This window comes from Ornithorhynchus anatinus, chromosome 5, assembly GCF_004115215.2.
Source record: "Ornithorhynchus anatinus isolate Pmale09 chromosome 5, mOrnAna1.pri.v4, whole genome shotgun sequence".
NCBI lineage: Eukaryota > Metazoa > Chordata > Mammalia > Monotremata > Ornithorhynchidae > Ornithorhynchus > Ornithorhynchus anatinus.
Window position 1 is genome coordinate 8,917,308 of NC_041732.1, and position 23,300 is coordinate 8,940,607.

The 23,300-nt window shown below is 50.5% G+C and overlaps 1 protein-coding gene and 1 non-coding gene across 2 annotated transcripts in view; both read left to right on the top strand.

The window, feature by feature from the left end:
* Positions 1–19,032, top strand: part of PAQR5 (progestin and adipoQ receptor family member 5) — a 38,741-nt gene extending 19,709 nt beyond the window's left edge. The window contains exons 3-8 of the mRNA XM_029064644.1: positions 5,150–5,277; positions 6,362–6,567; positions 9,848–9,974; positions 14,495–14,591; positions 15,715–15,856; positions 18,354–19,032. Coding sequence (XP_028920477.1) covers positions 5,150–5,277; positions 6,362–6,567; positions 9,848–9,974; positions 14,495–14,591; positions 15,715–15,856; positions 18,354–18,604 — 951 coding nt within the window. The 3' untranslated portion in view covers positions 18,605–19,032. The remainder of the gene's footprint in view (positions 1–5,149; positions 5,278–6,361; positions 6,568–9,847; positions 9,975–14,494; positions 14,592–15,714; positions 15,857–18,353) is intronic.
* Positions 410–493, top strand: MIR1409 (microRNA mir-1409). Its single transcript, NR_034883.1, has one exon. It is a non-coding gene; the product is annotated as a microRNA mir-1409 (primary transcript).
* Positions 19,033–23,300: the final 4,268 nt, after the last annotated feature.

Sequence of the window (23,300 nt, forward strand, 5' to 3'; positions counted from 1 at the left end):
CAGCAAGATGAAGTGACCTGCCGAAGGTCACCCAGCAGACAAGTGGCGGAGCCGGGATTAGAACCCAGGTCCTTCTTGACTCCCAGGCCCGTGTGAAGCCTCAGTTCCTTCCCACAAGGAGCTTTCACTCGAACAAGGGAGACTGGGGAGACTGGACGCGGCTATTCTCCTCAAGGGAGAAGGACAATTTTTTCAATCTCTTTCTGACTCTGCCGTGAGGCTTGGGATGCAGTGGGTGACGGGAATTCATTTCTAGTCACTAGTTACATGTGACTGAAAAACAGCCTTCCGGGGCTGCTCTTCACGGCTTCAAACTGCTCAGCAATGACTTGGAAAAGGTCTTCTTTGTAGTGGTTCGTCCGCCCATCAGCCCCACTAAACCTCAGTGTGAAATCACTCCACGAGAGCCGGCTTTGGGAGGCAAGGGAACTTCTTCTCGCTGAATAAGGAAATGCCGTTTCAGCGCACTCAAGTTCTCATGCCTCCCTCTGCTCCAGCTCAGGCAGCGAAAGCACTGAAACCACAGAGAGCGGGCTTAATCATCACCGTGGTATTTTCAAAGCTCTTGCTGTGTGCCAAGCACTGTGGCGTGAGAAACAGCGTGGCACAGCGGAAAGAGCCCGGCCTTGGGAGTCAGAGGACGTGGTTTCTAATCCCGGCCCCGCCGCTTGTCTGCTGTGTGACCTGGGGCAAGCCTCTTAACTTCTCTGGGCCTGAGTTACCTCATCTGTAAAATGGGGATTAAGACCGCGAGCCCCACGTGGGACTGGATTACCTTTTACCTTCCCTAGCATTTAGAACAGTGCTTGGCACATGGTAAGTGCTTAACAAATACCATTATTATTCACTGCTTAGAACAGTGCATGGCACATAGTAAACGCTTAAAAAATTCCATTATTATTATTACTGTGCGCTAGGGCAGGTGCAAGTTAATGAGGTCAGACACAGTCCCTTTTCCACAGGGGGCTCTCGTCTGTGTAGCAGCATGGCCTAGAGGATAGAGCACAGGCCTGGGAGGATAGAGGATGGGCCTGATTCCGATAACGAACGAGACTCTGGCATGCTAACTAGTTACACGACCCCCCCAGCTAAAAACTTCCAGTGGTTGCCTATCAACCTCTGCACGAAACAAAAACTCCTCAACGCTTGGCTTCGAAGCTCTCCATCACCTTGCCCCCTCCTACCTCACCCTCCCTTCTGTCTTACTGCTGCTCACCCCGTACACTCCTCTCCTCTGCCGCTCACCTCCTCACCGTCCCCCGTTCACGCCTATCCCGCCGTCGATCCCTGGCCCACGTCCTAACGCTGTCCTGGAATGCCCTCCCTCCTCACCTCTGCCAAACCAACTCTCTTCCCCTCTTCAAAGCCCTACTGAGAGCTCACCTCCTCCAAGAGGCCTTCCCAGACCGAGCTACCCCCTTTTTCCTCTGCTCCTCCTCCACCCTCTGCGCCTCCCCCTTCCCCTACCCTCAGCTGAGCCCACTTTCCCTCTGCTCCCCCTCCCCTCAGCACTGTGCTCATTTGTATATATTATTTATTACTCTATTTATTTTGTTAATGAGCTGTTCATCCCCTTGATTCTATTTATCGTGATAATGTTGTCTTGCTTTTGTTTCGTTCTGTTTTGCTCTGCCGTCTGTCTCCCCCAGTTAGATCGTGAGCCCGTCATCTATCTGTTGCCGAATTGTCCATTCCAAGCGCTTAGTACAGTGCTCTGCACATAGTAAGCGCTCAATCAATACTATTGAATGAATGAATGAATGAATGGGAGTCCGAAGGATCTGGATTCTAATCCCGGCCATGCCACTTGTCTGCTGTATGACCTTGGACAAATCGCTTCACTTCTCTGTGCTTCAGTTACCTCAGCTGTAAAATGGGGATTAAGACTGAGCTTCAAGTGCGACAGGGACTGTGTTCAACCCGATTTGCTTGAATTCACCCCGGTGGTTAATACAGTGCCTGCCACATAGTAGACGTTTAACAATTATCACAATTATTATTACTATTATTAGGGAGGGAAAACAGGTATTTTATTCCCATTTTCACATGACAAGAACTGAAGCACAGAAAAGTGAAGTGACTCACCCAGGGTCATGCCACAGGCAAGTGGTGGAGCCAGAATTAGAACCCAGGTCCTCTGACTCCCAGGCCCATACTCTTTCCACCTAGTCACACTGCTTCTGCCCAGGCTTCTCCTGGAAGAAAGATCCAGGTAGAGGGGAGAAGAATTACCTGCCAGGAAGAATACTGGTGCCTTTCTCCTTCAAACTGAACCACTCGTCCCCCGCAGCCAGGATATGAAGTCATCAGCTTCCCTAAAAGCCTAGAAAACTCGTTGATCTGGATAAGGTGATGTTTTCAAGAATCATAAGATGGGGAAGCTGATTTGTGCCAGAATGCAGGGAGGGACTGTATCAGAATCACTCTAGATAATGAGCTAATTAAAACACAATCCAGGGTTCCAATTAAAATGTAATTGCATTTAGATATCGCAGCGGTTCGACCGTCACTTTAACTCGTGTGCGGCTCTGCGGCATCTCAGTTTATGTCGGCCGCCCTCGTCGGAAACCGATAGGAAATAGGATTCAGAAACTTGCCCGACACGTAGAGAAGAGGCAGTTACAGCTCTTCCGTGACATTTCGGTTCCGAAAGAGGGCTCCTCGGAGAATGCTTTGAGTTGGATGAAATGGTTCCTTGACAAAATTCAAAGCTTGGTTTTCCTCGTTCCAGTTTTTAATTGGAATCAAAGAATCAGATCCAGCACATTGCCTTGGGGCAGAATCCCAAACAAATCACAGACTAATAATAATAAAAAGAAGTAATTATTAGAATAATAATAATTACAACAGCGTGGTCTAATGGATAAAACACAGGCCTGGGAGTCAGAAGGTCCCGGGTTCTAATCCCGGCTCTGCCACTTGTCTGCTGTGTGACCTTGGGTAAGTCACTTCACTTCTCTGAGCCTCAGTTCCCTCATCTGTAAAATGCGGATTGACTGAGAGCCCCAAGGGGGATATGGACTGTGTCCAACCTCACTGGCTTGTGTCTACCCCAGTGCTTAGTACAGTGCTTGGCATATAGTAAGCGCTTACCAAATGCCATTAAAAAAGGGGGGGAGGCAGTAGTATTAGAATTTACGGAGCGCCCCCGCGGTTCGGTGCCGTGGGAAATTGGAGTCAAGGAGTGACGTGTTCTCTGCTCCCGAGGAACCCGAGAGGCAGTAGGAAGCCAACCCGACAAAGCTCAATTTAATGCCACACCGCGAAACTAAACTGGCCACACCCTTGGCCAGGGATGGGGCATAAACCCAGCCCTAAGGGCCTCTGGGAGACGGGACATAATATCCAGGTGCTAGCGGGAGCCCAGTCCAGGCCCACGGGGACGGGGAGAAACGCCGGTCAGTCAGTTTGGTTTCTGGCTGGCCGCTTCGGCGAAAGGAGGCAGAGGCGAAGTGTGGTGAAAGCTAATGGCTAATGGCTAGTGGAGGCACTTATCCGTTTTCTCCAGTGCTCGTGAAAAATGTCTGTGGGCAGGAAAATGAGCACTGGGTCTGTATTCATCGATGGGTGGTTGGGTGGGGGCTAGTGCGGCCTCTGTCAGTCAGTCAGTCGTATTTATTGAGCGCAGAACACTGCACTCTGCATCTGGGAGAGGACAGTATGACAATAAGCAGACACATTCCCTGCTCACAACCAGCTTGGGGATCTATGGGGAATGGGCAGCGGCAGAGGGATGAATGACAGGGGAGGTATTTATTCAGCATATACTAGGTCTTAAGCATTGTGCTAAGCGCTGGGCTGATAAAATAATCAGATTGGATTGATTTGGGGATTTGGGGATTTGGGGATTCCTGTCCCCAAATGGCAGGGGTCGGAAAGTGGGGGTGGAGGGGAGAGTGGGGGAGTAGCGTGGCCTAGTGGAGAGATCAAGGGCCTGGGAGTCAGAGGACCTGGGTACAGTGCCTGTAAGTGCTTAATAAATACCATTATTATTATTATTATTATTATTATTAATCCCTGCTCCACCAGTTCCCTATTGCATGACCTAGGGTGAGTCACTTCACTTCACCGTGCTTCAGTTTCCTCTTCTGTAAAATGGGGATTCAGCACCTGTTCTCCCTCTTACTTAAACGGTGAGCCCCACGCAGAGCAGGGACTGATGAACTTTTATCTACCTTAGGGCTTAGAACAATCCTTGAGGCATAATGAGGGCTTAACTACTATAAAAATAATAATCTCATCCCCATTTTTTAGAGGAGGATGTTGAGGCCCAGAGTGGTTAAGTAACCTGACCCAGGTCACACAACAGGCCAGTGGCTAGGATTAGAACCCGAATCTCCCGACTGCCTCCGAGAACCAGCGTCGTCTAGTGTAAAGAGCCTGGCCTGGGAGTCAGAGGACCTGGGTTCTAATCCCGGCTCTGCCACGTGTCTGCTGTGTGATCTTCCTCCCGCGGTCCTGGAACGCCCTCCCTCCTCACCTCCGCCAAACTGATTCTCTTTCCCTCTTCAAAACCCTACTTAAAACTCACCTCCTCCAAGAGGCCTTCCCAGACTGAGCTCCTCTTCTCCCTCTACTCCCTCTGCCACCCCCCTTTACCTCTCCGCAGCTAAACCCTCTTTTTCCCCTTTTCCCTCTGCTCCTCCACCTCTCCCTTCCCATCCCCACAGCACTGTACTCGTCCGATCAACTGTATATATTTTCGTTACCCTATTTATTTTGTTAATGAATTGTACATCGCCTCGATTCTATTTAGTTGCTATTGTTTTTCGAGATGTTCTTCCCCTTGACTCTATTTATTGCCATCGTTCTTGTCTGTCCGTCTCCCCCGATTAGACTGTAAGCCCGTCAAACGGCAGGGACCGTCTCTATCTACTAAGCGCTTGGGATGAACAAGTCGGCAACAGATAGAGGCAGTCCCTGCCGTTTGACGGGCTTAATCGGGGGATACGGACAGACAAGAACAATGGCACTAAACAGCGTCAAGGGGAAGAACATCTCGTAAAAACAATTTACATAAAAACACGCACATTCCCTGCCCACAGTGAATTTAAGGGCTTAACAAATACCATAAAAAAAAACCCCAAAGAAAAAAACCCACTGTCAGTCCTGTGCTCCTTCTACTAGTCTGGTTATTCTTTTCCTGAAGGTGTTCCACGAACGAGGCATCATCTTTGGCTACCGACACCCGCAGAGTTCGGCTACCGACTGCCTCCTCAGCGTTTTCCAGCTGACAAATGAAACGCTAAACATCTGGACCCACTTCCTGCCTGCCTGGTATGTCCCATTTTGCCCCCCAAGGTCCTGTCTAACAGAGATCAACGGAGAGGAGACGGGGGGGTGGTACCTAGAAGTGAGAAGAAACTCACCCTAGTAGAAAGAACGTAGGCCTGGGAGGCAGCGGCCTCGGGTTCTAATTCCAGCCCCACCATCTCCTTCCTGGGGGACCAAGGTGATTCACTTCTCTGCGTCTCCGTTTCCTCGTCTGTCAAACGGGGATTCAATACCCGTAGGCTGTGAGCCCCTTGTGTTTCTGACCTGATTATCCTGGGTCTATCCCAGCTGTTAGAACAGTGATTGGCACGTAGTAAGCCCTTAACCAATATAGATTATTATTATTGTTATTATTATTATTACTCTCTGTTCCCAAAAGGTAGTTAGTTATAAAAGGACCAAGCCGATTGAGGAGGAGAAAAGAGAGAGAAGATGGAGTGAGGAGAGGGCCTAGCAAGTGGAATTCCAGGGAGCTTGCTTCTTGCTGGAGAGCATATAATTATAATGCCCGAGGTGCTAGAGTAGAGCCCTGCTGGTGCAATTTTCCAGGGTCATCGGATTGGACGGGTGGACCGGCGAACGACCTGGAGAATCAGACCGGAGGACAAAGTGACCGCGCAAAGTTGGAGGGAGAGGGGGTGGAGATGAACAGCGCAGGGACCGAAGGATCTCAGACTGGGCCTTCTCCTAGAGAGGAAAACAAGTAATCCTCTCAAGATGGGGGCAGATTGTGGGCAGAAAATGATCTGGGATCCGAGCGGACCCCAAGCCGCGGGCCGGGAATGGAAAAGGAAGGCGTGACGTCAGGCGGAATAAGGGAGAGAGTGGAGGCGACGGTCAGAGATCTACCGACTTCCATATTCTACCCCGGCCTGAACCGCGTCTGAGTAGCGCGCTCGGGTGGGGCAGGTGCAGACGGTTGAGATCTTAGGGCAGACCCGGGGCAGCCTCCCCGGGAGAGAGGCGGACGGGGCCCTGAGGTGAAACGGGCCCGGAAACAAAGCCTTCCGTCCTCCCCCGAGGCAGGGGACCGGAGGGGCGGCCCGCTCCGCTCGGCCATTTCCTGAAGACCACCGCCGTCTCTCAGGTACTTCCTGTGGAAGCTGCTATCCACCTGGTGTCGGCTGGACTTTTGGAATGACCCCTACTCTTGGCCCCTGCTGGTCTACATGGTGACCAGCTGCGTGTACCCCTTCGTCTCCAGCTGCGCTCACACCTTCAGCTCCATGTCCCTCAGGGCCCGACACATCTGCTACTTCTTTGACTACGGCGCCGTCAATCTGTTCGGCTTAGGTAAGAGTCACGTGGACCCCATCCACCCCGCCCCCCAACCTTCCCATCACCCCGTCCACCTTGAAGCCCGGGCCTAGGAGGGCCAGGACTGACTCTCTCCACTTCCTGTCCCAGCCCGGGGCTGGAACATCTCCCGCCTCGGCTCTCGTCATTTCATTCATTCATTCACTCGTTCATTCAATTGATTTATTGAGCACTTACTGTGTGCAGAGCACCGTACTAAGCGCTTGGAAAGTACAATTCAGCAACAGAGAGAGACAATCCCTGCCCGCAGCGGGCTCACGGTCTAGAAGTGGGGGAGACAGACATCAAAACAAGTAAACAGTTTCAGTCAATCATATTAATTAGGGAACGTCACTGTTTACTGTTCAATAGTATTTTGAACTGTTCTATTATACTCTCCCAAATGCTTAGTACAGTGATCTGTACCCAGTAAGCGCTTAATAAATACGTCTGCTCGAAACGCAAATGTTTGTCCCTGCCCTGTCCCCCGCCCCGCCCTCTCTCCAGAGTCGGGGTCTTCTCCCTGCAGACACGTAAATGCAGGCGCCTCTTCCGAGCCGTGGCACTCGGGGGCAGGAGGCCAGGTGAAGGGAGGCGGGATGCCGAAAGTCAAAATGCTGGACGGAAAGGCGGCCCGGACGGAAAGACGGAGGAGCTGGAAACCGGGTCCCGCTGGCCGCCCACCTTGCGGTGAGGATCCTTTCTCAGAGGTGTCATTGCTGGGCCTCAGTAGGCACTTGAGGGGTGGCCCGGCCCCACCCTTTCAAGGACTACTAACTCTCTGTAGAGAACCGGCGTGGCCTAGTCGATAGAGCCCGGGGCTGGGACTCAGAAGAATCTCTTTCTAATCCCGACCCCGCCACTTGTCTGCTGTGTGGCCCTGGGCAAGTCACTTCTTTGGGCCTCAGTTCCCTCATCTGCAAAATGGGGATAAAGTCCATGAGCACCATGTGGGACAGGGCCTGTGTCCAACCTGATTTACTCGTATCTTTCCCAGTGCTTAGTAGAGTGTCTGGCACATAGTAAGCACTCAACAAATATCACAGTTGTTGTTATTATTAATAATCGAAGCAATGTGGCTTAGGGGAAAGAGCATGGGCTTGGGAGTCAGAGGACTCCCCCACTTGTCTGCTGTGTGACCTTGGGACTTTCTCTGTGCCTAAAACCTCATCTATAAATTTGAGATTAAGACTGTGCGCCCCACATGGGACAACCTGATTATCTTGTATCAATCCCACTGCTTGGCACATAGAAACCGTTTAACAAATACCGTTGTTATTATGGTCACCAGAAATCAATTATTATTAATAATTATTATGGTATGGTGTTTATTAATAATAGTAATGATAATGGTAACTGGCCCCGAGATCTGGGCGTGGGAGAACCCCGAGAACCGTGGCTGAGAACCTGCCGGTCTCGGAACAAACCGGAACCTCTGTTCTAAGCGAGCTGCCCGGTTTTGCCTCCCTCTTCCGGATGAGGAATTGGATTTCTGCCAAAATTGGTCAGAAATTTCTCATAGAACCCAGGCCTGGGAGTCAGAGGATGTGGATTCTGATCCTGGCTCTGCCAGGTGTCTGCTCTGTGACCTTGGGTGAGTTACTTCACTTCCCTGGGTCTCAGTTACAGCATCTGGCAAATGGAGATTAAGACAGTGAGGCCCATATGGGACAGATCTTGCATCCAACCTGATTAGCTTGTATCTATCCTAGTATTTAGAACAGTGCTTGGCACATTTGTTCGTTCAGTCATTTTTATTGAGCACGTACTGTGTGCAAAGCTCTGAACTGAGCGCTTGTGAGAGTACAGTATAACTATAGACATAATAAGTGCTTAAAAATACCACAGTTATAATAATAATAATGGAACTCGTTAAACACTCTGCGTCAAACACTTCTCTACGCGCTGGGGTAGGTACAAGTTAAGCGGGTTGGACACAGTCCCTGTCCCACATGGGGTTCACGTTCTTAATCCCCATTTTATAGATGATGTAACTGAGGCCCAGAGAAGTGAAATGACTTACCCAAGATTACACAGCAGACATGCGATGGAGCCAGGATTAGAGCCCAGGACTTTCTGACTTCCAGGCCCGTGCTCTAGCCACTAAGCCATTTATTATTTCATGTCCCAGGGAGGCAGAATCCTTGTGCTGGGCGGAACTTTAAGAGGTCATCTGGTCCGCCCCCCGCCTTCAAGAAGGATTTCTCCCCTTGGATCCCAGACATGTGGTGGGCAGCTCTCGTCCCTGACCCCTCCGGCTGTCACACCCTCCCTCGGTCACGCATGCTGGCGTCTCTCCAGCGAGCACCGGGATGAGTCTGGCTTAGCATCCGGCGTTATAATAATAATGTTGGTATTTGTTAAGCGCTTACTATGTGCCGAGCACTGTTCTAAGCGCTGGGGTAGACACAGGGGAATCAGGTTGTCCCACGTGGGGCTCACAGTCTTAATCCCCATTTTACAGATGAGGTAACTGAGGCTTTCTGGACCTTCTCGGTATCGGCCACTCCGTTCCCCGTCCCATACGGATAAGGTAGTGGTCTCCACTGGATCCGGAATTTTTATTCTCAGCGCTCAGCCTCCTCCCTCCTCGACTCTGGCCGCCGAGTGCCGCGGCTCGGAAGCGACGCCCACATTTGCGGGGACCGGAGAGGGACATAAAGACCGCCCGGGAGGGAGGGAGGGACCGGGCCAAAACTTTCCAAGTCTGGGCCGATTCAGCGGCTTTCCTTAAAATGGCGAGTATGATAATGTCATGGCACCGCCCCGTACCATGCGAGATGTCACCTGTGCGTCATCGCTCAGGATAATAATTATAATAATAAAAACTATGGTATTTGTTAAGTGCTTACTACGTGTCAGGTACCATACTAAGCACTGTGGTGGACACGAGCAAATGGGGTTGGACACAGTCCCTTCCCACACGGGGCTCCTAGTCTCAATCCCCATTTGACAGATGCGGGAACCGAGGCCCAGAGAAGTGAAGTGACTTGCTCAAGGTCATGCAGCAGTCAAGGGGTGGAGCTGGGATTAGGGCCCCTAGGCCTGTGCTCTGTCCACTGCGCCGTGCTGCCTCTCTTAGCCTTGACTTTCTGCGCTGCTCCAACCTTTCCATTTAGGGGGAAGCGCCTCCAAAGAGCCCAATGGCCACGACCCCCGAACGCCACGGAGATTTTCTCGGTGTCCTGCCGGCCGGCCTCTGGTTCCCAGGCGAGTGGAAGCCTTGGGCCTGAGCTCCTCCCTCACCCGTGTGACACCCTCCCGCCTCTGCCCCCAGGTTCCGCCGTCGCCTACAGCGCCTACGCCTTCCCGGACTCCTGGGTCCGGTCCGCCTTCCACCGCTGCTACGTGCCCCTGGCCCTGTTCAACTCCGTGGTCAGCGTCGGCCTCGCCTGCTACTCCAGGTACCGCCCGGACCCAGGCAGCCGGGGAGAGGGGGCAGGGGGCTGGGGGGCCTCGGACCCCTCCTCAGGGCTACATCTCCATGTGGACAGAGGCCGTGTCCAGTTGAGAAGCAGTGTGGTCTAATGGAGAGCGCACGGGTCCGGTGGGCTGTTGTATGTTGTCTGTTGTATGGCCTTGGACAAGTCACTTCACTTCTCCGTGCCCCAAATCCTCCATCTGTAAAATGGGGATTAAATCCTCCTGCTTAGACTGTGAGCCTCCATGTGGAACATGGACTATTTCTGACCTGATTATCTTACAGTCATATTTATTAAGCGCTTACTATGTGCAGAGCACTGTACTGAGCGCTTGGGGAAGTGCCGTACAACAGAAAGGAGTGACAGACCCTGCCCACAACAAGCTCACAGTCTAGATGCCCCGTGGTTAATACATTGTTTGGCATCTTTTAAGCACTTAACGATTACCACATTATGATTATTATCTGATTATGATCAATCAATCAATGGTATTTATTGAGTGCTTACGTGTGCGGAGCACTGTACTAAACGCTTGGAAGAATAGAGTGCAGCTGAATTATCAGACACGAGCTCGGGGTAATTATAAATTATTTATTCACATTAATGTCCGTCTCCCCCCGACCCATAACAAGCTTACGGTTTAGAGGGGGAGAAGGACATTAATGTGAATAAATAGGTAATTTCTCAGTAGAGAAGTGAATCAGTTTGCCCAAGGTCACCCAGCAGGCTCCAGTCACGATCCCCATTTTACAGATGAGGTAACTGAGGGACAGAGAAATGAAGTCACTTGCCCAAGGCCACACAGCAGACAAGTGGCGGAGGCGGGATTGGAACCCGTGACCTTCCCACTCTCAGGCCCGTGCTCTATCCACTACGCCGTGCCTTATTTATATTAATATCCGTCTCCTCCTCTAGACTGGAAGCTCGTTGTGGGCGGGGACTGTTTCAGTTTATTGTTATATTGTACTCTTCCAAGCGGTTAGTACAGTGCTCTGCCCATAGTAAGCGCTCAGCGTAGCTCAGTGGAAAGAGCCCGGGCTTGGGAGTCAGAGGTCATGAGTTCGAATCCCCACTCTGCCACTTGTCAGCTGTGTGACTGTGGGCAAGCCACTTCACTTTTCTGTGCCTGTTACCTCTTCTGCAAAGTGGGGATTAACTGTGAGACTCACATGGGACAACCTGATTACCCTGTATCTACCCCAGCGCTTAGAACAGTGCTCGGCACATAGTAAGAGCTTAACAAATACCAACATTATTATTATTATTATTATTAATAACTACTAATTGGCCGGGAGCCCCCTAGTGGTGTGACTTGCCTCTTGAGCCCTTTCATTAGCAGCAGTGTCTCTCCCTCTCCCCTCTCCCCTTTCCTTTCTCCCCGTCCCCTCTCCCCTTTATTTTTTATAGGCCCACCCTGGCAGCTGAAGAGCCCCTTCTCCCCACCCCCCCGGGCAGAAACAGTCATTCATTCATATTTACTGAGCGCTTGCTGGGTGCAGAACACTCTACTAAGCGCTCGACGGTTCATTTAGGCCACCTTCCCTGCCGACCCCAGCAGAACTGACCACCGTCCTCAAAGACGCTAATCAGGGACGTGTCTCTTCCCCGAGTGTGGCCTAGTGGAAGGAGCCGGGGCCGGGAGTGAGAAGACTTGGGTTCACACTTCTTATTTTAATCTTCAGAGTATTAAGGGAGTAGGGAGAGAAGGTGAAGGGACCAGATAGAAACAAATAGCTAAAATCCAGGCTGTGTTGGAAGCAGCGTGGCTCAGTTCGAAGATCCCGGGCTTGGGAGTCAGAGGTCATGGGTTCGAATGCCCGGCTCTGCCTCTTGTCAGCTGTGTGACTGTGGGCGAGTCACTTCACTTCTCTGTGCCTCAGTGACCTCATCTGTAAAACGGAGATGAATACTGTGAGCCTCACGTGGGGCAATCTGATGACCCTGTATCTACCCCAGTGCTTAGAACAGTGCTCTGCACGTAATAAGTGCTTAACAAATACCAACATTATTATTATTACAGTCCTGGCTCCCGCCACTTACCCGCTTCTGACTCCCAGGCCCATGCCCTATCCACCAAGCCAAGCTTTTAATAATCATAATAATGAGAGACGAGGGACAATGAATCATCCCTGGATTACTGGGAGGATGGAGGAGAGGGATGAGCCAGTTTACAGATTATCCAGAATCCTCTCCTCTTTCTTCACCTTCTCGACGCTCACATCGCGGCTCGGTCTCTGCTCATCCTCTTCTGAGAGGAGGAAAAGAAGGTGAGACAGAACCTTGCCCCTTTTACTCTTTCTTTGTCACTGAAAGAAAAGGCCTAATGCAGGGCCAGGAGATGGCTAGAGAGAGAGAGGTTAGGCAGGAACAGGACGTGCAGTGGTGGTCGTGGTAAAAGTAGGATTTGTTAAGTGTTTGCAGAGCACTGTACTGAGCGCCGGGAAAAGCAGACCCAGGTGGGAATTAGGCACGATCCCTGCCCCTCGGGGCTGGGGGGGGGGGGGGGCACCGTCCAATAATAAAAAGGGGAAGAAGGGCTAGATGACAGACGCGGAAGGAGAGAGGAAGCAGAAACGCTAAGGCAACTTAGAGACCAAAACAACGGTCAGCAGATTTCTGTGGCAAGAGGGGCAGGGATTTCAGACTCCTCGCCGCTCTGAGTCCACTCCCAACTGTGGCCACCGTGTCCGTTGGAGCAGTAGCCTTCTCAGTTCTCCTGAGGTTTTGTGGAGGCGGGGAAAAAAGGAAGTGAGACGAGAGAGAGCAAGAGAGGGTGTGTGTGTGTTTTGGGCGTCGGGGGCTGGGGCCACGGTGGGGGGTGGTGGTTTCCTCTAGAGAACTGGAGACAGGTGGTTTTAAAACCACCATTTGTCTGCAGTGTGACCTTGGGCAAGTCACCTCACTTTTTCTTTTTTTTTTTTAAATGGCATTTCATTCATTCATTTAATCGGATTTACTGAGCACTTACTGTGTGCAGAGCACTAATAATGTTGGTATTTGTTAAGCGCTTACTATGTGCAGGGCACTGTTCTAAGCACAGGGGAATCAGGTGGTCCCACGTGAGGCTCACAGTTAATCTCCATTTTACAGATGAGGGAACTGAGGCACAGAGAAGTGAAGTGACTTGCCCACAGTCACACAGCTGACAAGTGGCAGAGCCGGGAGTCGAACCCATGACCTCTGACTCCGAAGCCCAGGCTCTTTCCACTGAGCCACGCTGCACTGCACTAAGTACTCGGAAAGTGCAGTTCGGCAACCGAGAGAGACAATCTTTGCCCACAGTGGGCTCACAGTCTAGAAGGGGGGAGACTGACTTCAAAACAAGCAAACAGGCATCAGTAGCCTCAATATAAATAAATAGAATTATAGATATATACATATCAAAACAAGTAAAGAGGCACTGATCCAAATAAATAGAATTATAGATATTTACATCTATACACGAGTGCTGTGTGGGGGAGACGGGTAGAGCAAAAGGAGCGAGTCGGGGTGATGGGCGGGAGGTTGAGGACGAGGGGGGCTTAGTAAACATTTGTTAAGTGTGTCAGGCACTGTACTAAGCACTGGGGTAGATCCAAGATAATCAGGTTGGACCGAGTCCCTGTCCCACATGGGGCTCACAGTCTTAATCCTCCTTTTACAGATGAGGTAACTGAGGCCCAGAGAAGTGAAGTGACTTACCCAAGGTCACCCAGCAGACGAGTGGCAGAGCTGGGATTAGAACCCTGGTCCTTCTGACTTCCAGGCCCAATCGATACCGTCCCTTTAGACTGTAAGCTCATTGTGGGCAGGGAATGTGTCTGGTTTATTGTTATTATACTCTCCCAAGGTCTTAGTACAGAGCTCTGCACATAGAGAAGCAGCGTGGCTCAGTGGAAAGAGCACGGGCTTGGGAGTCAGAGGTCATGAGTTCGAATCCCAGCTCTGCCACTTAATGTTGGTATTTGTTAAGCGCTTACTATGTGCCAAGCACTGTTCTAAGCGCTGGGGTAGACACAGGGGAATCAGGTTGTCCCACGTGGGGCTCACAGTCTTAATCCCCATTTTACAGATGAGGGAACTGAGGCACAGAGAAGTTAAGTGACTTGCCCACAGTCACACAGCCGACAAGTGGCAGAGCTGGGACTTGTCAGCTGTGTGACTGTGGGCAAGTCACTTCACTTCTCTGTGCCTCAGTTCCCTCATCTGTAAAATGGGGATGAAGATTGTGAGCCTCACGTGGGACAAGCTGATTCCCCTGTGTCTACCCCAGCGCTTAGAACAGTGCTCTGCACATAGTAAGCGCTTAACAAATACCAACATTATAGTAAGCGCTCAATAAATATGATCGAATAAATGACTGATGCCAAGGATGGATTGGTTGTCAGGAGCGAAGGCGATGGGGTTGAAGCCCCCCGCCCTCCCTCAGGTCCCCGCCCTGCAGCTTTGACTTTGCGAGCCCCTTTTTGGGGTGGGGGGCTCCTGACGGCGATCGCTTCTCTCTGTTCCCTGGCCGCGTGCAGGTTTCTTGAGATGGAGCGGCCCCGGCTCAGTAAGGCTCTCCGCACGCTGGCCTTCGTCTACCCCTACACGTGGGACAGTCTCCCCGTCTTCTACAGGGTACGCCGCTTCTACCGCACCCCCGGGCTTGCCCGGGGGCTCCGGGGGCCGAAGGGGGGGGTGGGCAAGAGGAGGGGGGGGTCACGCGTTCGGGGGGAGGAGGGGAGGAACGGGCCGCTGCTCATTCCCAGATAAGGTTTCGGACCCTTGCCTCGAAAGGAGCCGACAAACAAAAGTTGCAGGCCTGCTCCCGTTGGACTTTCCCAAGCGTTTAGTTCTGGGGACTCCACTCGGTCCCGAGGGCTTAGTACAGTGTGCCGCACGCAGTCCCAAACGCTTAATACAGTATGCTGCATTCACTCCCAAGTGCCCAGTACAGTTCGCTGCCCACAGTCCCACGTGCTTAATACAGTGTGCCATACACAGTCCCAAGCGCTTAGCTCGGTGAGTTGCACTCAGCCCCAAGCGCTTAGTATAGGGCGCCGCGTGTGGTCCCAAGTGCTTAGTACAGTGTGCCACTCTCATTCCCAAGCGCTTTGTACAGACTCTCTCTCCCCAGCCCCAAGTACTTAATGCAGTGCTCTGCACGCAGTCCCAGCAGCGTGGCTAGAGAAGCAGCGTGGCTCAGTGGAAAGAGCACGGGCTTTGGAGTCAGAGGTCATGGGTTCGAATCCCGGCTCTGCCACTTGTCAGCTGTGTGACTTTGGGCAAGTCACTTAACTTCTCGGTGCCTCAGTTACCTCATCTGTAAAATGGGGATTAAGACTGTGAGCCCCATGTGGGACAACCTGATTCCCCTGTGTCTACCCCAGCGCTTAGAACGTGCTCGGCACATAGTAAGCATTTAACAAATACCAACATTATTATTAGTAGTAGTATAACGCGCCGAATTCAGTCCCAAGAGCTTACTATAGTGTTCCCTGTTCAGTCAGCGCTCAGCACAGTGCACTGCATTCGGACGGTGGCTCGATAATACCATTTCTATTACCATGGCTACTTTCTTCTCCAGCAATCCCACTGATTGATGGATGGATGGGTGGATGGATGGATGGATTCCACGCAGCGGATCTACATTCCACGCTTCTCGATGAGCTTTATTAGGAGGAGGGGCAAGAGGGGGGTCAGTCGGGGCTCGTCCTTTTCCCGTCCACCTGAGGGCCGCCTGTCTCTCTTCCTTCCTCAGCTGCTGGTGTCCTCAGGCGAGAGCGCCAGGAACGCGGCCAACGACTTCCACCTGAAGCACACGGCGGTGGCTCTCCTCACCTGCTTCCTTTACGCCTCCCACCTGCCTGAGAGACTCGCCCCCGGCCGTTTTGACTACATCGGTGAGCCCCTGGCTGGGCGAGGTGGGGGGAGGAGGTCTAGGATCGCAAGTCTGACGTCTGAGAGTCACCGAAGGAGAGTTCCAAAATCTGTCCATCTCCAAGGCTCCCAGGCGGAGTGGTCGAAGTTGTTTTTTTTTTAATGATAATTGTTAAATGCTGACTATGTGTCTAGCGATAGGGTAGGTACAAGTTAATTAGGCTGCACACAATCCCTGGCCCGCGTGTCTAAATACTAATGTTAATAATGATGATGGTATTCGTTAAGCATTTACTCTGTGCCCGGCACTGTACTAAGCGCAGGGGTGGACACAAGCAAATCGAGTTGGACAGAGTCTCTGTCCATGTGGGGCTCACAGTCTCAATATCCATTTTCTAGATGAGGGAAGGGAGGCACAAAGAAGTGAAGTGGTTGGCCCAAGGTCACCCGGCACACAAATGGAGGAGCCAAGGATTAGAATCTAGGTCCTCTGACTCCCAGGCCAGGGGTCCTTCCACTAGGCCACCCTATTTCTCCTTATTAACTGAAGCCCTGTGGCCTAATGGAAAGAAGGACGGGCCTGAGAGTCAGGGAACCTGGATTTGAATCTGCCACTTGCCTGCTATGTGGCCTGGGGCAAGTTACTCTCTGGGCCTCAATTTTCTCATCTGTAAAATAAGGGTTAAATATCTCTTCTCCTTCCTTCTTAGACTGTGAGCTCTGTGTAGGACAGGGACCGTGTCCAACATGATGACCTTGTATCTCCCCCAGCGCTTAATACAGTGCTTCACACATAGTAAGCATTTAACAAATAACATCACTGCTACTATTACTGGGTCATCTGAAGTGCTTAGTACAGTGCTCTACACATAGTAAGCACTCAATAAATACTATTGAATGAATGAGTGAGGGGTGACAGGACAAAATCCCCAGGTGATCATTCTACCCCCCCGTTTTCCTCTTCTCCCACTGATCCCTTGCCAGGGCTATCTGCCATCGACAATATTGAACCGATTGACTGGACTGATTTGAGTTTCACCTCCTCTTATAGCTTCCTAGAGGACGGAGCGAGAGCAACTGAGCCTGGAAATGAGTGAAAGGAGACTTCAGAGAGAAGGAGGAGGAGGAAGAAGAGGAAGAAGAGCAGAGAGAGGTGCAGGAAGAGGAGAAAGAAGGAGGAAGACAGAAAAGGAAGGAAGAGAGGAGATGGGGAGAGAAGAGGAGGAGGAAGAACAGAGAGAGGTGCAGAAAGGAGAAAGAAGGAGGAAGACAGAAAAGGAGGGAAAAGAAGAGATGAGAGAGGAGGAGGAAGAGCAGAGAGATGCAGGAAGAGGAAAAAGGAGGAAGACGGAAAAGGAGGGAAGAGAAGAGTTGAGAGGAGGAGGAGGAGCAGAGAGAGATGCAGGAAGAGGAGAAAGGAGGAAGATGGAAAAGGAGGGAAGAGAAGAGATGAGGAGAGGGGGAGGAAGAGTAGAGACAGGTGCAGGAAGAAGAGAAAAGAAGGAGGAGGAAGAAAGAAAAGAAGAGATGAGGAGAGAGGAGGAGAGAGAGAAAAATGCAAGCCATCTGGACAATACATATACAACTGAACAATTGAAATTTGGTTGTTTATAAACTCCAGAGTCAAACATGAGTTCCCCCAAGTATATAGTAATATAGTCTTTTTCCTCAAACGGTTGCCTCCACAGAAGTCACTGGGTATCACTAACCTACGGCTCTCAGGAATCGAGAGGAGAAACAGTCGCAGAAGAAGAGTCACACAACTATTTTCCCTCTGTCTGAGCCACCTAAACTAGTGCTGAGAAATTCACTAGTGATGAGAGCTCAAGGGAGATTCGGAAGGCTTTCCTGCTGGACAGAGCAGTGTTAGTTCTTGAACTCCTTGAGAAGCAGCATGGCCTAGCGGATAGAGTCCGGGCCTGGGAGTCAGAAGGACCCGGGTTCTAATCCCAGCTCCGCCTCTTGACTGCTGTGTAACCTCGGGCAAGTCACTTCACTTCTCTGGGCCTCAGCTCCCTCATCCATCAAATGGGGATTAAGACCGAGAGCCCCTTGTAAGACCGGGACCGTGTCTGACCTGATTGCCATGCGTCTACCCCAGCACTTAGAACAGTACCTGGCACATTGTAAGCGCTTAACAGATACCATTAAAAAAATACAACTAATAATAGTGGTGTTTATTAAGCTCTTACTATGTGCCAAGCACTGTTCTAAGTGCTGGGATAGAGACAAGGTAATTAGGTCGGACGCAGTCTCTCGCCCACGTGGGGGTCACGGTCTAAGGAGGAGGGAGAACAGATATTGACTCCCCATTTTCTGGGAGAGGAAACTGAGGGCCAGAGAACTGAAGTGACTCGCCCAAGGTCACACAGCAGGCAGGTGGCGGAGACGGGATTAGAACCCGGCTCCTTCTGACTCCGGGGCCTGGGGTCTTGCCACTAGGCCACGCTGCTTCGGGGGCTCCTTTTGGGGTCGGATCTTACAGAAAGGGTCTCCCGTTTGTGTGTTTGTATGTTGCAGGACACAGCCACCAGCTGTTTCACGTGTGTGGTATCGTCGGGACGCACATCCAGATGGAGGCCTTATTTCTGGACATGACGCTGAGGAAAGAGTGGCTGTTGGCCAGCTCCATCCCTCCCTCCTTCGCCCACACCGTCGGCGCCTTGGGGCTCTGCTTCCTCCTTGGCGTCGTTAACATCGGTTTCTTCTCAAGAAAGGTTCTCTACCGGCCTCCAAAATCCCAGGGGAAAGAGCCGAAATCCAAGCAGTGAGCTTCCGGACACTTACGACGACTTGATCAATGAGTCAGTCAATCAGCGGTCTCTATACTGAGCGCTTGTTGTGTGCAGAGCACTGGACTAAGCACTTGGGAGAGGATGATAAAACAGAGTTGGTGGAGTTGATGATGCCTTAATCTGCCGTACTGCTTTGAAAGTAAGGAGGTACCCTCAAATCTTTGGCTTCAAAAGAGAAAAAATAATCATCCAAGCAGAGCCCCCCTACATTTTAAAATCATTTCCTACATACGATCTGGCGGTTTTGAGAAGCGGTAGAATGTTTTTTTTAGTTACCGGTCTTCAAGCCGATTCTGTCGCGTCATCCCCATTAGAGTAGTAGAGAAGTGAAGAAGCGGCGTGGCCTAGTGGAAAGAGCAGGGGCCTGGGAGTCAGAGGATCCGGGTTCTAATCCCAGCTCCGCCACTTGCCTTCTGGGTGACCTTGGCCAAGCCACTTCGCTTCTCTGGGCCTTGGTTCCCTCATCTGTAAACTGGAGATTCAATTCCTCTTCTCCCTCCCCTTAGACTGTGAGTCCCCTCTGGGACAGGGATTATGTCCGATTTGATTATCTTGTTCCTACCCATTAGGTACAAGAAGGTCCATGAAGCAGTGTGGCCTAGTGGACGGAGCACGGGCCTGGGAGTCGGAAAAGACCTGGCTTCTAATCCCGACTCCCCCGCTTGCCTGCTGTGAGACCTTGGGCAAGTCACTTCACTTCTCTGGGCCTCAGTTCCCTCATCTGTAAAATGAGGATTAAGATCGCGAGCCGCATGTGGGACAGGGACTGTGTCCAACCCGACTAGCTTGTATCTACTCCAGCGCTTAGGACAGTGCTTGACACATAGTAAGCGCTTAACAAATGCCATCATCATTATTATTATTACTACTATTATTATTATGACCCCAGTGCCTTGTACGGTGATTGGCTCGTAGTGAACGCCTAACAAATACCACAATTACTTGTAGTACTAGAAAAAGTAATCGTATTTATTAAGCGCTTCACTTAGCGGTGGAAAAGACTACGTAAATGAGAATTCAACAGTTTCCCTGGCCCCAAGGGGCTCACAGTCTAAGAATAAATGGGACAAGGGAACGGCGACAGAGAGCACGGGCCTGGGAGTCAGAAGGACCTGGGTTCTAATCCCAGCCCGCTACTCGTCTGCTGTGTGACCTTGGACGAGTCGCTTCACTTCTCTGTGCCTCAGTTATCTCATCTGTAAAAATGGGGAGTAAGACTGTGAATCTCTTGTGGGATAGGGACTGTGTCCAACCTGTTAAACTTGTATCTACCTCAGTGCTCAGTATAGTGCCTGGCACATATAAGGGCTAATCAAATGCCACAGAAAAACAAACAAAAAACTCCCACAAAGTCAACATAGGAGACAAGGACAGGGATAGATACCGAAATAAAGGTGGCAGGAGGAAGGAAGGGGGAGGAGAGGAATCCTCATTTTGGTTTCAGAGCAGCACTCTTAACAAATGGCAGTGCTCTTCATGGAAAATGCCCCCTGAAATGCCGTTTGTCTCTCTCACGCTAACCTTGTTGGAGTGGTGAATCTGCTTTTGGATGGGGATTTTTCAGTGAAGGGGTTAGGAGTGGAAAGATTTCTCTATTGCACTGGTTTTTTAATATATGAATTTAAGGGTGGAGACAAGTAGAAGAAAATGGTTGTCAGGATAAATTGCTGATATATATAGATAGAGAGAGATTCTATCTATATATGTATATGTATGCACACACACACACACACACACAATATGGTATTTGTTAAGAGCACACTACGTGCCAGGCACTGTAATAAGCGCTGGGGTAGATGCAAGCTAATCACGTTGGACAAAGCCCCTGTCCCCCAAGAGACTCACAGACCTAAACTCCCATTTTACAGATGAGGTAAGAGAAGTTGAAATGAAGTGAATGAGGCCCAGAGAAGTTGAAGTGAAGTGATTTGCCCAAGGTCACCCGACAGACAAGTGGCGGAGCTGGAATTAGAAACCAGGACCCTCTGACTCGTTGGTCCGTGCTCTCTCCTCTAGGCCACACTGATCTACCTATCTATTTTAATTTATTTAGAATAATTTTTTGTGTCTTTTCTCCTGTAAGGTTTAAATATATTCCCATCTTGCCTCTGGGCATCTTTGGATGCCAAATGGCAGGACCCTGTCTTGGGCAGAAGTCACAGCTTGGAACAATCCTGTCTGTTGGGGCAGAGTGGGGAGGTGGAAGATGTGAGTTCAGTTATGCATCTTAAAAGATCCCTAGAAGGAATGGCCCTCGGGATTAAGGGATAGAGAAGCCAAAGACCCCCATTTCTTCCCACACTTGTGGAAAGACCTGGTCTTTATTCAGTCAATCAATCAATCAGTGGTTTTTATTAAGTGCTTACCATGTACAGAGCTCTGTACAGAGCCCTTGGGAGAGTTGGTGGAATGTCCCTTGTCCACAATGAGCTTACAATCGCCCCAACTCCCCAGATAGAAGCTTGCCATGTGAGTCCAGTGACATCCAGAGGTTAAACAGAGTGACTTATGAAAGTATTTTCTTTAAAAAACAAACAAACACCCTGATCTTGGCTTAGAGTTGAGGTAGACAGGATGTTAGTCCTGTAATTTAATTAGCTTTTCCCCAAGGCCAGCGGAACATCAGAAAGTTTTCCATTCAGTCACAAATATTCATGGAGCACTTATTCTGCGCAAAGCCCTGGACTAAGCGCTTGGGAGAGCGAAATGGAGTCAGTGGGCATGGTCCCTGCCTTTCAAGAGTTTACATTCCAGCAGGGAAAAAAGACATTAAAGTGAAATACAGGGAGGGGGAAGCAATGGAGTTTAAAGATCTAGATGGTAAACTCGTCATGGGCAAGGAGCGTTTCTACCAACTCTGTTGGAATGGACTCTCCCAAGCGCTTAGCACACGGCTCTGCACACAGTTAGTGCTCAGTAAATATGATTGATTGATTTGTATATTATTGGGCCTGGCAGGTGGGACCTTGCCCCAGGAGAGTGGGATATGGGAACCCCCTGCCCCAGAGCTCTGTAGGGAGGAGGGTCCCTCCTGGAACCAGTCCCACCCTTTACCTTGACAAGTAGCGTGGCCTGGTGGAAAGAACACAGGCCTGGGAGTCAGAGGACCTGGGTTCTAATCCCGGCTCTGCCACATATATCGGCTGTGTGACGTTGGGCAATTCACTTCACTTCTCTGGGCCTCAGTTACCTCATCTGTAACATAGGGATTAAGACTGAGAGCCCCTTGAGAGACAGGGACTGTGCCCAACTCGATTTGCTCGTATCCACCCCAGTGCTTAGTACGGGGCCTGGCACATAGTAAGCACTTAACAAATACCTCAGTTGTTATTATTATTGAGCAAGTCTCTTAACTTCTCTGTGCCTCAGTTTCCTCATCTGTAAAATGGGGATTAAATCCTACTCCCTCCTATTTGGATTGTAAACCCCATGTGGGACAGGGACTGTGTCCAGCCTGATTAGCTTGTATCTACCCCAGTGCTTAGTACAGTGCTTGGCACACAGTAGCATTTAAGAAAAATCACCATTATGAAGTGGGTCAGACCCAGGGTAGCAGGACAAGGATGATGCATCTGTTGCTGGGCAGCTCCTCTGGGCACAGGAAGCAGTGTGGCCTAGTGGTGTGAGCAGGAGCATGGCCTAGTGAGTAGAACACGGGCCTGGTAGAAGGACCCGGGTTCTCAACCTGCCCCCGCCACTTGTCTGCTGTCTGTGAAAAGTCCCTGTACTTCTCTGTACCTCAGTTCCCTCATCTGTAAAATGGGGATGAAGAATGTGAGCCCTATGTGGGACATGGACTGTGTCCAACCTGATTAGCTTGTAACTACCCAGGTGCTTAATAAAGTGCCTAGAACATAGTAAGTACTTAACGAATACCGTATTAAAAAAAAAAAAAGCGCATGGGCCTGGAGGTCAGAGGACCTGGATTCTAATCCCAGCTCTACCACTTGCTTGCTGTGGGATGTAATTTCCCTTCTCTGTGCCTTAATTTTCTTGTCTGTAAAGTGGGAATTCAAAACCTGTTCTCCTTCCTTCTTAGACTGGGAGCCTATGTGAGACAGGGACTGGGTCCAACCTCATTATCGCGTATCTACCCTAGTGCTTAGTACAGTACCTGGCACCTAGTAAGTGCTTAACAAATACCACAGTTATTATTATCTCCTCTTCACATGACCGTAGACTGCCTGGGAAGAGAGCAGAGGGACAGAAATACCAATATCCACCACCCCAGGGGGTGAATTGCCACTGGAAGCAGGGATGGTTTACGCCGGCTTCCTTTGGAGAATCAATCCACGGTATTTAGTGAGTGCTGACGTGGTGCAGAACACTATACAAAGCACTTGGGAAAATACAGTGGAGTTCGTGGACTCCGTCTCTCCCTCAAAGAGCTTATAGTATAGCAGGAGAAGCAGACAGACGTTAAGCTGGTTGTAATCAGGGAACGCGCCTGCTGATTCGGCGTCGTGCTCTCCCAAGAGCTTAGAACAGTGCTCTTCTCACAGTAAGCGCTCAGTAAGTCCGATTGATTGATAAGATGAATGGAGGGAAATGAACCGTGTTGAAAGAGCTGTACATAAGTGCTGTGAGGGGAGTGGGTGTGATGACTATGGAAGTGTTTAGGAGGCTACGGATTCTAGGGCATAGGGGATACAGTTGGGCTGGAATCCTGTCA